The sequence below is a fragment of the Musca domestica genome, unplaced genomic scaffold (assembly GCF_030504385.1).
Source record: "Musca domestica strain aabys unplaced genomic scaffold, Musca_domestica.polishedcontigs.V.1.1 24, whole genome shotgun sequence".
Lineage (NCBI taxonomy): Eukaryota > Metazoa > Arthropoda > Insecta > Diptera > Muscidae > Musca > Musca domestica.
Window position 1 is genome coordinate 10,994,357 of NW_026712272.1, and position 17,185 is coordinate 11,011,541.

At 34.8% G+C, this 17,185-nt stretch overlaps 3 protein-coding genes across 11 annotated transcripts in view; 2 read left to right on the plus strand and 1 right to left on the minus strand.

Annotated features, from left to right (window-relative positions):
- LOC101889753 (F-box/LRR-repeat protein 7) overlaps positions 1-2,696 on the plus strand; it is a 109,571-nt gene extending 106,875 nt beyond the window's left edge. For both annotated transcript variants that reach the window (XM_011294247.3, XM_059123364.1), the window contains one exon: positions 1,692-2,696. In XM_011294247.3, coding sequence (XP_011292549.1) covers positions 1,692-2,227 — 536 coding nt within the window. In that variant the 3' untranslated portion in view covers positions 2,228-2,696. The remainder of the gene's footprint in view (positions 1-1,691) is intronic.
- A 3,382-nt stretch (positions 2,697-6,078) lies between these two features.
- On the minus strand, positions 6,079-6,941 carry LOC101889067 (mitochondrial import inner membrane translocase subunit Tim16). Of its 2 annotated transcripts, none has more exons than XM_020036760.2 (3): positions 6,924-6,941; positions 6,607-6,810; positions 6,079-6,541 (listed from the first exon to the last, which is right to left on the minus strand). In XM_020036760.2, exons 2-3 carry the CDS (start codon positions 6,767-6,769, stop codon positions 6,291-6,293), a joined length of 414 nt encoding a protein of 137 aa, XP_019892319.1. In that variant the 5' UTR covers positions 6,770-6,810; positions 6,924-6,941; the 3' UTR covers positions 6,079-6,290. The 2 variants fall into 2 exon arrangements, with proteins under 2 accessions (XP_019892319.1, XP_011292548.1); XM_011294246.3 differs by having other exon boundaries at positions 6,891-6,929.
- Positions 6,942-14,244: 7,303 nt separating this feature from the next.
- The window catches only part of LOC101888203 (synapse-associated protein of 47 kDa), a 155,836-nt gene continuing 152,895 nt past the window's right edge, over positions 14,245-17,185 (plus strand). For 2 of the 7 annotated variants that reach the window (XM_059123206.1, XM_059123208.1), the window contains exons 1-2: positions 14,245-14,530; positions 15,288-15,608. In XM_059123206.1, the coding sequence (XP_058979189.1) occupies positions 15,430-15,608 (179 nt within the window). In that variant the 5' untranslated portion in view covers positions 14,245-14,530; positions 15,288-15,429. Of the gene's footprint in view, positions 14,531-15,263; positions 15,609-17,185 lie in introns of all 7 variants that reach the window. The other 5 variants (XM_059123205.1, XM_059123204.1, XM_059123207.1 and 2 more) reach the window with 5 other exon arrangements.

Here is a 17,185-nt window from a genome sequence, read left to right on the forward strand (position 1 = left end):
TATGTAGATACAATATCCACGTTATCCAAACCAAGTAGATACATTATCCATGTTATCCAAATTACGTAGATACATTATCCAAATGAAGTAGATACATTATCCAAATGAAGTAGATACATTATCCATGCTATCCACACTACGTAGATACATTATCCATGCTATCCACACTACGTAGATACATTATCCACGTTATCCAAACCAAGTAGATACATTTTCCGCGTTATCCAAACTACGTAGATACATTATCCACGTTATCCAAATAATGTAGATACAATATCCACGTTTTCCAAATAATGTAGATACAATATCCACGTTATACAAACCAAGTAGATACATTATCCATGTTATCCAAACTACGTAGATACATTATCCATGCTATCCAAACTACTTAGATACATTATCCATGCTATCCAAATGATGTAGATACATTTTATATGCTATCCAAATAACGTAGATACATTATCTTCGTTATCCAGCTATTGTAGATACATTATCCTAGTTATCCAAACTCCGTAGATACATTATCCACGTTATCCAAACCAAGTAGATATATTTTCCGCGTTATCCAAACTACGTAGATACATTATCCACGTTATCCAAAGTACGTAGATACATTATCCATGTTATTCAAATAATGTAGATACAATATCCATGTTATCCAAATAGTGTAGATACAATATCCACGTTATCCAAACCAAGTAGACACATTATCCTAGTTATCCAAACTCCGTAGATACATTATCCACGTTATCCAAACTACGTAGATACATTTTCCGCGTTATCCAAACTACGTAGATACATTATCCACGTTATCCAAAGTACGTAGATACATTATCCACGTTATTCAAATAATGTAGATACAATATCCACGTTATCCAAATAATGTAGATACAATATCCACGTTATCCAAACCAAGTAGATACATTATCCACGTTATCCAAATTACGTAGATACATTATCCAAATGAAGTAGATACATTATCCATGCTATCCACACTACGTAGATACATTATCCACGTTATCCAAATAATGTAGATACATTATCCACGTTATCCAAATAATGCAGATACAATATCCACGTTATCCAAACCAAGTAGATACATTATCCACGTTATCCAAACTACGAAGATACATTATCCATGTTATCCAAACTACGTAGATACATTATCCATGCTATCCAAACTACGTAGATACATTTTCCATGCTATCCAAATGATGTAGATACATTTTATATGCTATCCAAATAACGTAGATACATTATCCACGTTATCCAAACCAAGTAGATACATTATCCACGTTATCCAAACCAAGTAGATACATTATCCACGTTATCCAAACCAAGTAGATACATTTTCCGCGTTATCCAAACTACATAGATACATTATCCACGTTATCCAAAGTACGTAGATACATTATCCACGTTATACAAAGTACGTAGATGCATTATCCATGTTATCCAAATTTCGTAGATACATTATCCACGTTATCCTAACTATGTAGATACATTATCTACGTTATTCAAAAGAAGTAGATACATTATCCAAATAATGTAGATACGTTATCCAAATAACAGACACATTATCGCGGTATCCAAAAGATGTAGATACATTATCCATGTTATCCAAATAACTTACATATATTATACAAAAATATTCGACACGTTATCTTAATCTTTCTTTTTCGTATTTTCAGATGCAGGCCTCAAATTCGTGCCAAGTTTTTGCATAGCCCTCAAAGAGCTCAGCGTCTCGGATTGTGTAAATATCACCGATTTCGGGCTTTACGAACTGGCCAAATTGGGCGCTGTGCTGCGTTACCTATCGGTGGCGAAATGTGATCGAGTCTCCGATGCTGGCCTTAAAGTCATAGCAAGACGATGCTATAAGTTACGCTATCTAAATGCTCGTGGCTGTGAGGCAGTGAGTGATGATTCTATTACAGTTTTGGCTAGATCCTGTCCACGCCTGAGAGCACTTGATATTGGGAAATGTGATGTCAGTGATGCTGGACTACGCGCCCTGGCCGAAAGTTGTCCGAACCTGAAGAAATTGAGTTTACGCAATTGTGATATGATCACCGATCGTGGAGTACAATGCATTGCCTACTACTGTCGGGGGCTGCAACAGTTGAATATTCAGGATTGTCAAATCTCCATTGAGGGCTATCGAGCGGTGAAGAAGTATTGCAAGCGTTGTGTTATTGAACACACCAATCCGGGATTTTGTTAATAGGCGAAGGGGGGAAGAAGTTGAATTTAATCGAGTTAAGGAATTGAGTGACCTACGTTTGTAAATATCTGATTAAAAATATTATAATTGGCCAAAATTTCCAAATTATTAATGAAATTTGTACAGTCGAACGCGGTTGGAGGGAGTTTTTGAAAAGTATTTAAAATTTTTTTGACAAAATAGAGTACTGGGGTAGGATTCCTGTTCTATGACAAGAGGAAATAAAAAATATTTTCTTTTCGTTTTCGTTTTAAACTTCTTTTAATTTCACATTTTCATGGAACAAGAATTGGGACCCTGACTATAGTACCGTCATATATATGCTGTTCGTTATGACCGTGTTCTACTGTAAATTTATTTTTGGAATCCATCAACAATTAGCCATAAATAAAGAATTATTTTCTCTCTCTATGTAAATTATTTAAAACAATTGTATAAAATTATGAATAAATTTATAAACAAAATTTTTATTATTAAAAAAATTGAAAATTATATTTAAAGCAAGTATTGAAATTTATATCTTATTTTTAATTAATAACAAATATTTATGCAAAGAATGTTTTGTAATAGTTTAATATAAATATAAATTGATTTTGTACGTATATTACTAGTAATATTTGGGTATGTCGATATCTGAAACATACCAACTTTTGTTTTTGTTTACTAAATTATTATATATATTATAAAAAAAAAACAAATAATAAAATTTTGTAGTAATTTTTTATAACTGTAAGAATTGAGAAATTATTCAGAAGTCTTAAAGAGGTAAGTACAGATAGTCTTGAGGGTTCTTTTAAACTATTGCTATGTTCCAGAACTGCAAGAGTGTTAAATATTTTACTACGATTATCGATTTTTCCCTTTATGATATTAAAACAAGTAAAAAAGCTGTAATTTCGGCCGGGTGGAACTTTGAATACCCTCCACCATTTATAACGAATTTGACAATTTTCCAAAAAAAAATCCGTTAAAAATTGTGTTAAAATCTTAAAAATACCTAATGTAGCTGTCGTATTAGGGTATTTTTTTGTCATAAATCATTACAATATTTAAATGCGAAACTTGAAAAAAATCGGTTAATAATCTACCTATAATCATCAATATAGGGAGGTACTATTATATGGGGGGCAATACCATAATGTGGACCTACACAGACAATTTTTTGCCTTATGTTGCAGTATCCATTATGAACTTTAAATACCAAATTTGAAACAGTTCCGGTGAATAATGTCGCTAAAATCATCAAAATACCGAATATCTAAGGTGCTGTTAAATGGGGGATATACGAAGGACGTGGACCTGCACAGACAATTTTCTGTCATAGGCTGTAGCATTTATTGCGAACTTCATATGCCACATTTGAAACAATTACGGAGAATAATGTTGCTAAAATCATCTAAATACCGACTATCGGGAGGTACCGTTATATGGAGGCTATACGAAGTCGTGGACATGCACATACAATCTCCTGTCATAGGCTGTAGTATCCATTACGAACTTCAAATACCAAATTTGAAACAATTCCAGTGAATAATGTCGCTAAAATCAACAAAGAATCGAATATCGGGAGGTGCCGTTACATAAGGGCTATACGAAGACGTAGACTTGCACAGACACTTTTCTGTCTTAGGCTGTAGTAACCATTACGAATTTCAATTACCAAATTTGAAACAAATCCGGTGAAAAATGTCGCTAAAATCACCAAAAAATCGAATATCGGGAGGTACCGTTATATGGGGGCTATACGAAGATGTGGACCTATATGGCCCATTTTCAATACCAAAAGTCCTGCAGACATAATACACATTTGAGTAAAATTTTATCAATCTACTTCATTTCGTTCGGAAGCTGGAGTGATTTCGACAGACAGACGGATATAGGACGGGCAACGCTAAATCGACTTAGAATTTTACGCTGATCAAGAATATATATACTTTATTGGGTCTGACATGAGCATTTCGAGGAGTTACAAACGGGATGGCAAAGTTAATATACCCTTCATAGTATGGTGGAGGGTATAAAAATTGTAGGTTCTCGACAAGAGCATATATTAGCACTCACATTTTCTTAAATCCTATTATATCCACAGATTTCTTTTGCTCAGGTCTCGTAATCAAATCCGCTCTATAGTAAAGCTGTACAAGATCCCGCTACTTCTACAGCGAAAATTCCACCTTAATTTTTTGATTCGTTCCAACAGCTTTTTGTACTCAAAATTCACAATGTGTTTAGTATGACAACACTCCATGCATTCCTTCATTTCGAAGTTTACCGAGGAGTATATTAGCAAAACCATTGGACAATGGACCTACATTCCATTTTTCTATTCAAAACTATTTCACTAAACTCTAGAAACCAACAGTGACTTCAATATCAAATTTCACCATCGTTCATCTATCGCCAACATGTATCGCTATGTAATATAAACCGAACTGTTCCAAATTTGGTACCATTTAGTACAGTTCGCATATTTAGTACAAATTTCTTCATATATCAATCTTACTTTCCAATCTTGATTCTCATACCAAATTTCAAGTATTTAGCTCTATACCAAACAGTACCATTTTAAAAATTTAATACCATTTTAGAACTTTTCCTAACCTTAGAGTGGCTCTCATTCAAAATTCTTAGCTCATTCCGTTTTTCCAATACAAAGTATTAAATTTTGAGTACATCTTAGTACCTTTCGTACCCTTTTAGTACGAATTTCCAAAAACCCAACTCTATCATACATCTACGCACCAAGACTGGCCCTTGTGCAAAGTTTCAAGATTCTAGCTTCAGCTGTTTCGTTTAGGCGTCGATTCTAGATTAGTCAGTCAGTTATTTTACTACTCTTTTATACCGATTTTTTTAAAGTTGATCGAAGCCACGAACATATAAAGACCAACTATCGATTTGTATTGAAATTTAAAAAATATATATATTTTTAAAGGATTTTCTAAGGAATATATATTTAAGAACTATCTGACGAAATAACGTGAATTTTTTTCAGAACATTTTTCAAGAGCTTTGGGTTAAATTAATCGTGGGGTTTTTAAGGAATATTGTTTCATATTGCTAAAGACCCTCGGGCAGGAGTTATGCCTTGAAAATATTCGCTATTGGTGACCAAAGTTCTGTATTACTTGTCACTTCTACTGACAACATAACACCGCTCATTCTGTTTCCATTTATTCGATTTGTACAGGCATAACAATGTCTGTTGTCCGAATAATGAAATACATTATTCCTAAAAAGATGATTTAATTACTCCATTTTCAATGCTTCTTAAACGAAGTGGTACCTACCCAATTGAGATTTATGACTTTCTCATAACTCATAACATCAGCTCTCATCATAAACAGGTTTGCTACCATCTTGGGACTCTTCGAACTGACTACTAAAATTCGAATCACACTCATTTTGATCGGTATAGGTACAGGCTGAGCTCCTATCATTAATTTTTCTGGGTTTTGGAGGGGATATAATTTTTGCCAATAATTCATTATCCAATCATCAACTCCTTTTTCTGTTAATGGATCTATAACTAACCTGTTAACCTCCATCCTCAGTATCTAGACTAAAGTGTGCTTAGACACTAAAAATGTCAATACCAATAGCATCTATTATAGCTCAAATATCACTTAACATTGAATCGTTATCGTTGGCAAATTTCCTTCACATTCATTAACATTAAATTTCCAACAAAAACAAGTTTATATCGGTTTTAATTTTCTTTTCATCATTGCATTTATGTATTAAACTCAAAGGAACCATATTCACACAAGCACTGTGGACCATTCTTTTAAAGTTATTTTCAAGGGTTTTCCACAGACTTGTCATCCAAGTCAAATAATAAAAAGAGCACATAAATGATAGGAATTCAGCTTACTTTACTACATCGTGTCGTGTCTTCATTTCATTTCATGCATTTAATAACAATTAAAAAACGTACTAAAATAAAAAACACTTTCATTAAAACTAAAGCAATATTTTTAACGTCTGGCTATGGATCTAAAACAATCTCTTAAACACATCTATACACCGCGCGTCAACCACAAACCTACTTGTGGATGACCACTCATCGTTGTTTATCACCCGCGGACCCCGTCGCATCATCCGCTGCCGCAGATGGTTTTGCTGCCTTTAAAGCCTCTTTCAGTTCCTGGTCGATACGTTCTTTAGCACGGAACACCTTGGATTGCAGATAAAATGAGCCACCTTTGGCTTTGTCGTTTACCGCAAATAAATGTTCATATTTTTTGGTGATTTCTTCGAAATTTTTCAAGTCTTCTACATTTAGGATTTGTTTGGCCTCTTCCAGTGTCATGCCTGTAAATAATAAAAATTATTATTTTCAATTGTTCCTTGAATTTCATCATCCCACAGTTACTTACCCGTTCTGGCATTGGCCTCTGCCCTCTTCTCGCCCTGCCGACCACCACCGGCACGACGTGCAGCCTCTTGTGAAGCTGCTATCTCTTGTTTCAATGCCTTGGCAAAGGCACGTCCAATCGCCTGTGTGCCCAAAACAATAATCTGTGCTAAATACTTGGCCATTTCTTGAGTCTAGCAGGTACTGTAACTACATCAGATGTCCACTACGTAAATAATTATTTAGTAATTGCAGCCAATTAATTAGTTTTTATTAAGTAATTTGGAAAAAACGTATAATATTTACGGAAGAAATTGATATTATTCAATCGTTTCTAACCTTAAACAAGTGTCAAATTTGACATAACAGCTGTAACATATGTTTGCTTTGGAAAAGTGCTGCCAAGTTGGGATGAGATTGTATTGATTGGGTGGTGTGGTGAATTTTTCTTGAATAGAGACAGTGAATGCTCCAAACTTATATAAGCAGTGAAAAAAGATCTCTTAACTACTGAGAATTATATTAAATATATGTACAGATGTCAAAAAACTGATAATTTTTCAGAAAGGATTATTTCAAACACTTTGTCATGCATTTGGTGAACCATAACATATTTAAATGACACTTTTTTAAACAAGTTGGTCGGGGAATCATCACTCTGGTGTTTTACGGCCAGAGGGCACAAATATCAATAAAAATACCAATAACAAATGCCACAAGCATGGTACAATGAATTCAAGGTAGGGCAGAACTACCATATGATTTAATTTTTTTCATTTTTCTGGCTTAATATGTCAACTTCATTTGCTTATGTGTGTGTCTTCTTTTCAATAATAAAAAATTGTTCAGAAAATATTCAAATTCGGGTGTTTTGAAAATGCTTATTGCAACGAATGCATCGACAAAATCTACAGTTTTTTGTCGCGAAATAAACCATAAGAGATATTTAGAACATGATTTTGAAAAGAAATTTTGACCTTACATTCAGTTTTCGCGGTTTTAAATTATTTATTCAAAATCAATGCAACAAGTTGTTTGCTTTTTTATTGTTTTGATACAAATTCTGACATTACAAGCCAAACAGGTAGACCTCTATACTTGCATTTTTTTCAAAGTTGACCTACCTTCTCTTCATTGTACCATGGCCACAAGTAGTTTTTTATTTGAAACTTTTGGCACAATATTTTAATTAAAGAGAAAATCAAGAAGATTGATTGAAACGACGAGGATTTTTGACAACATCGTATTTCTAATTCTTTTTCATCCCAAAGATCAAAAAGCTGTAAATATGAAATTGAATTTCAACAGAATTTGAAAATGAAACATAAGGTGAAAGTACATAAAAGGCTTTTTGTACTCTCTTAAGTCTTCGGCTGGCTTCTTCGTAGAAGAACAAAGGAGTTTTAGGTTGACTTAGTTCGATTTTGGCCCTACGCTCTTTTGTTCTTTTCCAAAGAAGCCAGTCGATAACTTAAGCCAGTAAAAAAGCGTTTTGTGTATTCTCACCTTTTTGCTCTGTTCCAGAATCTGAAAGAATCTACTTTTTTTTTTTGCATTTTTCCGCAATATTATAAAGATAAAATTGGTTATCGTAGTAAAAACTTTTACATTCTTGCAGTTCTGGAACAGAGCAAAAAGGTGAGAATACATATAAAGCTTTTTCGACATGCATAAGTCATCTGCTGGCTTCTTTATAAAAGAACAAAATAGTTTTAAGCCAGTCGAAAAAGCGTTTTAAGTAATTCTCACCTTAATTATACCCTCAGCCATATGGAATACATCATTTGATATGGTCAAAACGTTCCTCATCGAAATGACCATTTAGACTCTAAGTCTCGAAGGGAGAATCCAATTTGGTCCAAATTTAATATATCGCAGTATTATTATCAATGGGAGATGGGCAATATCGGTCCACTCCTTTTCGTCCCTTCCCCACAAAATATCGAACATTTAAAAGAAAATATTTTACTGCACAGAAAGAGAAAGGATAATCCTATTTTGCTTCAACATTGCAAATCCGCGAAAATGGATAATATTAGTCTCCTCAATTAAGGGTCAAAATTTAGAAAAATTATAACTCTTATAAAATTTTGTGAAAGAGTCCGACAACCTTCAAATTAAATGCATCACAATATTTTTATTAACACTAGTACTGGTAACTCCCCTACAAAGGGTCAACATTTTGAATAACCACGTAACTCATAAAACGCGAAAATAACGTTCCATTCCATTCAGACTTAGCACATCTCAGCATTTCCATCAACACAAGGTCTGTTATGAAAGTGGTAGAGATCGGGCCGTTCCTTCTGCTACCTCCCACGCAAAGGGTAAAATTATTCAATAACCAAAACGATTATAAAATCCGAAATAAGCATTCGCTTCCCCTCATATTTCACACATATTAACACAAGATTTGCTCTGAAGATGAGGTCTACTCCTCCTGACATCTCCCCCACAACGAGAAAATAGCATACGATTCCATTCAGACTTGGTACATCTCAATTCCATTTCCATCAACACAAGATCTGTTAAAATGATGGAAAAGATCGGACCATTTGTTCTGGTACCTCTTCCACGTGGGGTTCTCTTCCAATTGCACACATACAAACATTTTTGCTAACGCAAGAACTGTTGTGAACATGATATATATCTGCGATCCCTTCTGGTACCTCACACACAAAGGATCACAATTTTCAATTATTTTATCTGTCATAACTTACGGAACAAGTCAGCGATTTTTTAAAACTTCCTAAAAATTGGAAATTATAATTTCGTATTTTTGCCCATGCCAATATTTTTATCTGTATAAGATGAGGCTGATACTTTTTAACACTTTTTTTAACATCAATTGTCTCCATAATAGCTTTTCACTACATATTTTTTTATTCTCTTTTTATTGTGTTTGTGTATGTAAAGAAACATCAACTGGGCGGCATTAATATCATCTCAGATCTTTTAATCCCAATGGTTCAATATTCAGTAGTAATAAAAAGGCAAATTACATTTTTCTATAAAAAAAGTATGTCAACGTGAAACGAAACCTTTTTTAAAAGAAATTTGTGTTCATTTATTGTTTTCATAACATAAATACATCCCCACCAACATTTAACACGAAACACAGCAAGATATAACCTCCTTTCTTCATTACACCATACAATTAAACAAAAACTGTGAACCTCCCTTAATGTTTACATTCAAAATTGTGTTTTTTTGTTGTGCTGTTCATCGATTGAAGAGAAGAGAAAAAGTGTTCTAATTGTAAATTGCAGTTTTTGTTGTTAAATACATTAAATTATCATATAAATCAATATTTCAAAAACAATTGTACTCCTATGGACCTTGTTGTTGTGCGAAAATAATAGTACAAATGAACTTTTGCCATATTGTGAACGAAAAACATCAACGTATCATAGTGCAATGTCTGACAACCCACATCACCACCCCCAACCTGTTTACCTGATCCAATTGGAATTTTGTTCTTTAACTATTGATTTGGGGCAAATATTATCTTGAGTTTTTAAATATTGGAACTTAAAATATTTTGTGAAAATGTTGTAAGAAAAAGTGTGTCAAAATAATTGTAAGCCCTGCTTTGTAGACTTCGAACGGTAGCGGTAGCCTGAGGGATATGAATCACTCATAACTGCCCAATTTTTGTTATCAGAATCTCCAACGAAAGAAATTGCATTGCATATTTCTTATTTCGCAGTATTGTTGTATTGGCAAATGCCTTTAGAATTTTTGTCTGTATTTGAAAAGAGATTTTTCTCACTCTGCCTGCCCATCGACCAGAATGTGTGGGACATGCGCATCACTTCATTCGGAGAACATGGATTTTATATTCCAGCAAAAGCTGCTCTTGGATTTTTTTGAAACAACCACGAACCACGATGTCTTTTAACTTTTAACCAACTGTGGTGTCCAACATCATTGTTTTGCAAGCAGATTTATTTGATTTGGAAGTCATGGGGAAATACTGAGTAAATAGACCTCAATGTTGGGCATATGTGGAGTAGATAAAATGAAGATTTTAGGGACTTCTGGGCAATATTTGAACTTAAGCTTCTTTATGCCTAAAGGTATAACATTCTGAACAGTCTGTAAGGGTCAATTTGAAACCACGGAGATGGAACTAGATCAGCATAGAAACATAACAGTTACGTGAAAGACACCACATCAGCCACAATGAGGCCCAATCATAATTCTGGCTGTAACATCCGCATTACAAGCGTTTATGTACACATCTAGAAACATCAGAAATGAGATAAGTCAACAAAATTGGGTCAAGTTGGTTCTGCCTCAACCGTTCATTTTATGTGGAAAGCCTACATCAATCAGATCACAGGCGCTATGTTTCAAACCCTGCAAGAATCTGAAAGTTTTGGTAATTTTAGCTGTTTTTGGCTTTATACACACAAGTTCTTTTCGTACGGGAACACACATGAAGTTACTGATAGATAGATCTAAAAATGCCTTCAATAGAAAGATCTCAAAAAACCTATTGCATATATATATGTTTCGGATTGTTGTGCATCACAAGTTAATACATTGCATTAAATCGTTTAGAAGCCCGACTGAGACAACTTTACTGCACTCTGTTTCAGAGATATACTTCGTATTCATCGTATCGACGTCAGATTATGGAAAAGGAACTTTAACTGCATAATTTTTTAATACGATTTTATGAATGGGTGGAAGTCAAACGCCATAACTTTTACATTTTTTTTTTAATTTTATTGAATGAAAGCAAAAAATGTCGAAAATAGCATCAACTTCTAGAATCAGTTTAGATTTGTTTGAATTGGTCACCTTGGCAGGAATTATGGCCTTCAAACCGCCAATGAAACCGTCACACGCTACCGGAATGTTGCTCGGTGGTATTTTGGTTCATTCCCGGCGAGGCGCTTGCTTGACGTGATCGACACTTTGGTATTTTTTAGTGCCAACCTTGCTTTCCAAAGTACTCCAGACACAATAGTCCAACGGATTGATATTCAGAGATTTTGGTGGCTGGAAATGAAGCGAGGAACCTCATTATGTAACCATTCTTGGGTGGCGCGTGCTGAGTGTGATGGTGCTGAGTCCTGTTGGAATGTCCAAGGTCTTCGGCTAAAATGTTTGCTTGTCCAAGGCTTTAATACATCCTCTAGAATATTTTCGCGATAACATTCGGCATTTATTCTGATGCCAAGGTCGATTAATACGAGTGGAAAGCGACTATTGGCTGTTATGGCGGCCCACACCATCAACGTGGCCGGCGCTTGAGTTCTGGTGGCCAACCGAAGGTGCGCATTTTCAGCTGATGTATTTGACACTTTATTTGTTTACAAATTGCTGGACAATGAATGCTTTCTCATCGGAGAAAATCAAATTCGGCAGTTCACCACTTTCGGCCAAGCGAAGCACCTCTTTAATCCCGAGCTCATTTTTAAATATTTGCCGAAAGGACTGTTGCGATATGTTCAGCTCACGAGCAATTTTCGGCCACTGCGACGGGGGTTTCGATCAAGTCGCTTCTTTACTTTTCGAACCATTTCTGCCCGAATTTTGTCCCTTTCTTTCCACAATTTATTTTGGGACATCAAGCAAATGTTATTCGCAACGTTAAGTTAATCTGAGGGAATCTCAATGGTAATATTGAAAGAACTGTATGAGTTGGTAGTGGAATTTCCAAACTTCGCTCTTTCCTAAATTTTGAACAAATTATCCACTTAAGTCACGAAAGGATATCTGCAATGGTTAACGCCACAGTCTGATTTTAAACATTCGAAGGCGTTATTATAGAAAAGTGAAATGGTGATATATCCTGAACTATTTAACTTCTACTTTTCCCGAATTCAAAGCCGTCCAGCTGATTCGTTTGTCAAATTGACTGCCTTCTCTAATGCGAAGAATATGCTAGATTGCCGCCCTGAGTACTACAAAAGGGTACCTTTGCTGTACTTTTTGACACCCAGACGAGTCAGAAAGTACCTATGAAATCTAGAAAGAGAAGACCAACGATATAAGTGAGAGCCTCTAGATCAAGAAGCGTATAAGACAGCTTTGAGTTATATTCATAATGATGCATTACATTATGTTTGCCGTCCTCGGAAGTTCAAAATCGTAGCAATTTGTATTGAGCGTGAATTGACGACAAAGTGTGGGTGAGTATTTTCAGCAGATGACAAGGCTCGCACACTTCACTACCTCCCTTTAGCCGCTCTGGCAAGTCTATCCAACTCACAGGTGGCGGATTTGCAAAATTTGAAATTATAGATAAAATCTGATAAGTAAAAATCAACACACTCAACATTGCTTTCCGTCCTTCGCAAAGACTATACACGTTACTCTACCGCCAGTAAACCATTTTATACCCTCCACCATACTATGGAGGGTATATTAATTTTGTCATTCCGTTTGTAACTCCTCGAAATACTCATGTCAGACCCAACAAAGAATATATATTCTTGATCAGCGTAAAATTCCAAGACGATTTAGCTATGTCCGTCTGTCTGTCTGTCCGTCTGTCTGTTGTAATCACGCTATCTTTCGAACAAATTGAGATTGAAGGCTAACATTTTGCACACATGTATATTTTGCCAGTAGGCAGGTTAAGTTCGTAAATGGGCCATGTAGGTCCAAGTTATCATATAGCCCCCATATAACGGCACCTCCCGATATTCGTTATTTTGATGATTTTAGCGACATTATTCACCGGAATTGTATCAAATTTGGCATATGAAGTTCGAAATGGATACTACAGCCTAACACAGAAAATTATCTGTGCAGGTCCACGTCTTGGTAAAGCCCCCATGTAACGGTACCCCCCGATATTCGGTATTTTGATGATTTTAGCGACATTATTTACCGGGATTGTTTCAAATTTCGAATGTGAAGTTCGTAATGGATACTTCAGCCCATGCCAGAAAATTGTCTGTGTAGGTCCACGGGTTCGTATAGCCCCCATATAACGGTACCCCCTATATTCGTTATTCTGATGATTTAAGCTACATTATAAACAGATTTTTCTTCAAGTTTCGCATTTAAATATTGTAATAACTTATGACAAAAGTTGCCTATGCAGGTCCACGTCGTCGTATAGGCATTCAGTATTTTCAAGATTTTAACAGAATTTTTAACGGATTTTATATAATTTATTTATTTTTTTTTTTTTTTGAAATTGCCAAATTTGTACCAAATGGTGGAGGGTATTAAAAATTCCGGTCCGGTCGAACTTACAGCTTTTTTATTTTTTTCAATTCATTCTAGTCATCTTAAATGGTCGTGTTCACCTAGACGATACCATGTAAGACATCTTATTTTCCTTATTCCCTCTGGGCTTTATTACATGCTACCACGAGCCAGCATTGATTTCATTATTGTACACCTCAGATATCTTGACACAATCAATAGTAGCAGTACCAATAGATGACACATTCCAGTCTCAGGTGGAGAATGGGGGAGGGGGAAGATTTCCCATACCTTCTTTCTTGAATTCAGATACTATTGATGATAAAAACTTAAATGGGGGGTGGTGGTAGTTGGTGGCGATGGTGGTGGCAGGTCTGGGGGATGGGCCAAACAAAAAAGTTGGTGGTAGCTGCTGCTGCTGTCACATCGTTGTCGTAGTGATAGTATAGTAAAAGTATTCAATTCGTTTCGGACGCTCGTTTCGCAGGCACTCGTAGTCGTAGTCGTCATCGTTGTCGTTTGTCGTTCTCGTCGTGTGTTAGACAATTGTAAAGCTATTTCAAAAGAGATATACCAAAGACTACAAACAGTTCTCCGAGGACATTCAGAGCAGGAAGACATAATATACTATACAGACAAGAAAAAAACACACACAATCTTTGCAATTGAAAATTGAAGAAAGAAAAAAGTTAAATAAAATACTGAAATAATTATTGAATTAAAAAAAGAAGAAATTTAAACAATTTCAAGAAAACAAAAGTGAAGCAAAAAAAGTAATTTTTATAAAATTGAAAAAAAAGGATTTGAAAAACGCATAAAACACTTAAAAGAGAATTTTTCGGTTTGACCGTGTGCTCAAGAAAAAAAAAAAACGTTGAAAGAAAAATATTGATTTTTCTTTTTTGGAGGGGTCTAACAGATTTCTTTCTATCAACTTTCGTGGGGCAATGGGAGAATAGTTTTTTTTGTTAAATATTCATTGAAATAAGTTTAATTTTTTCAATAATTTGTTAAATATTATTGGAATTGAAAACGCCACAAATTATTTTGTAACGTAACAACCCCTTTTCCTTACAACCAGCAAAAAAAGTGGTATCCATACTAATCGTGAGATTCCATAGTTTTTTTGTTGTTTTTGTTGTTGGTTCATGTGTTCTTTTAATGCACACTTGTCGTTTTACCGTTATATTTGTCATTTACCCTTCGGTTTTTTCGTTTTCGCTGTCCTAAAGAAGTTCAGACATTCGGATTTGCTCATTTTCAGGAATCTCTCTCTCCCTGACACTCGAATGGGGGTCAATTCTTGACACCCTCTTTTTGGAAAAAAGGCTCTCTCTCGTGAAAGTTTTTCTCTCGAGCCGTTTCTCTTCCTCTCTCTCTCTTGCCCACATAATTATTGTTTGCATACATTAAACATAACCTTAAAATAAAAAATAAATACTTTTTCGTTGAAAAACAACAACAAAAACTGTGAAATTGTAATTTTGAATTTTTTTTTTGTAAAAGTGTGCTAATGTGTGTCATCTACAGAATTTGTCAAAAAATATAGAAAAAATCGGAAAAATAAATTAAAAAAAGACCAGCTTCAAAAAAAGGAGAACCCCCTGAGAAACAGAGAAAAACCCCCAAAGCCAAGAAAAACCCAAAAGCAACAGCAACAAAACCTGCAAAAATGTTTTCCAATATCACAAATCAATTCACATCGTTGGTGGGTGCCGTCAAAGGTGGCAACGAAGAAGATGTTCCCGCCTCTGAGGGAGCACCCGCCGCAGCAGCAGCCGCACCAGCTGCCCAACAACAGGATCCAGCAGCAGCAACAGCTGAGGGCGCTGAAGGGGAAGAAGGCAAAAGGTAAGTCGTTTTTTTTTTCAAGTTATTTCAGCGAGAAATCTAAGGGAGACCTCGCTCTCATGCTCTCTTGGGTGTTTGGAACTAGGAGTGTATTTGCTTTGGCACACGTGATAAATTGTTTTGCTGTTTTTTTTTTTTTAGTTTCTGCCATTCTTAACTACCAAGTCTAAGGGTGATAATTATCAATAACATTCCAATGGTATCAACATTTCCATATAAAATCTCAGAGAGAAATTTAATGGGAAATATTTGTTCTCTCTCATCATTAAATACAAAATTCAACTCTCGCTCTCATTATGGAAAATGAGTATCATATTATGCAAATGAGAGCCCTCCAAAAACAAATGAGAATTTTCCCCACGAAAAAACAATGACCAACTTATCACAAAGAGAGCGAGAGAAACAATGAGAGTTTTGTTTTTTCTTGTTCTCCAACAAAAACACAAAAAGCTCTCTTCTTCTTCTGCTTCAAGGATACTATGTGTGTACATCTAACCTAGAAATTTTTATATGTGACTTTTTTTTGTCTTTCTTTCTTTTCATTTTATTCGTTTTTATAATCTACACGTGATTTATAAAGAAAATGTTCGTTTTTTTTTTTTGCGAACACCAAACTGGTGATTATGAAAAGGGAGAAGGAGAAACTCAATGAGTTTCTGATTAGAATTTGATGTGGTTATGGGAAAAAACACTTTGAATTTTAACAAAGTAATGGAATTATTTTAAGAAACAATTTATTTTCATTTTACTTTTTGTTATTTTTGGGAAAGAAAATAAAAAGAAGAAGAATAAGATAAGTGTTTTAATATGAGAAAAAATTTATGAAAAATCCTAATTGTTTTCAAATATGGGTCGCATGTTATGTCATTGTGGCCACTTAAGTTTAATTGTTTCTTAAGTATGTCTGGCTCTTGATGCTCAGAGGACAATTAGGTTAGGTTATATCAAGCCTTGAAGCCTCAAGAATATGCCTGGACTACATCTCAATGGTAGGGGGTCGGAATGTTTGTATAATTTTAAAACTACATGACTTCCTTGGTTGTACTTAAGAAATTATGGGTCCCTCATCCTTTTTAATTATTTCGAATAAATACAATTTTTGAATGCGAGTCTGCAATTTTTTTTTTTACCTTATACAATTTTTTTTATTTATATACGTCTCTTATAAGGTTTATAAAGGTCTTTTAAACGAAGGTTCCAAATTTTTTGCTTTCATTTTTAGAAATACTTAATTTAAAGAAACTTTAGTATAAGTTAAAATTATTCGAAATACGGCCACCGAAAGGTTGATGAATGAATTTAAGTTTTTTTATAGCTACGAAGTTTAGTTTTTTATCTATGAACAGTTTGTTCAAGAAACATTTATTTCTTCTATGCATAGACATCTTGCAGTCTCATTTATAGTTTTATGCCCTCAACCATATGGCTAGAGCGGGTATCTATCATTCGATACGGCCGAAACATGCCTTATCGAAATGACGGCTCTAGAACCTAGGTCTCTTTGGAAGAAATCCGTTTCCGTACATTTGGAGTCGATCTAGCGTATGTTTGTCTTGGTGGCTGGTACGCCGGATGAC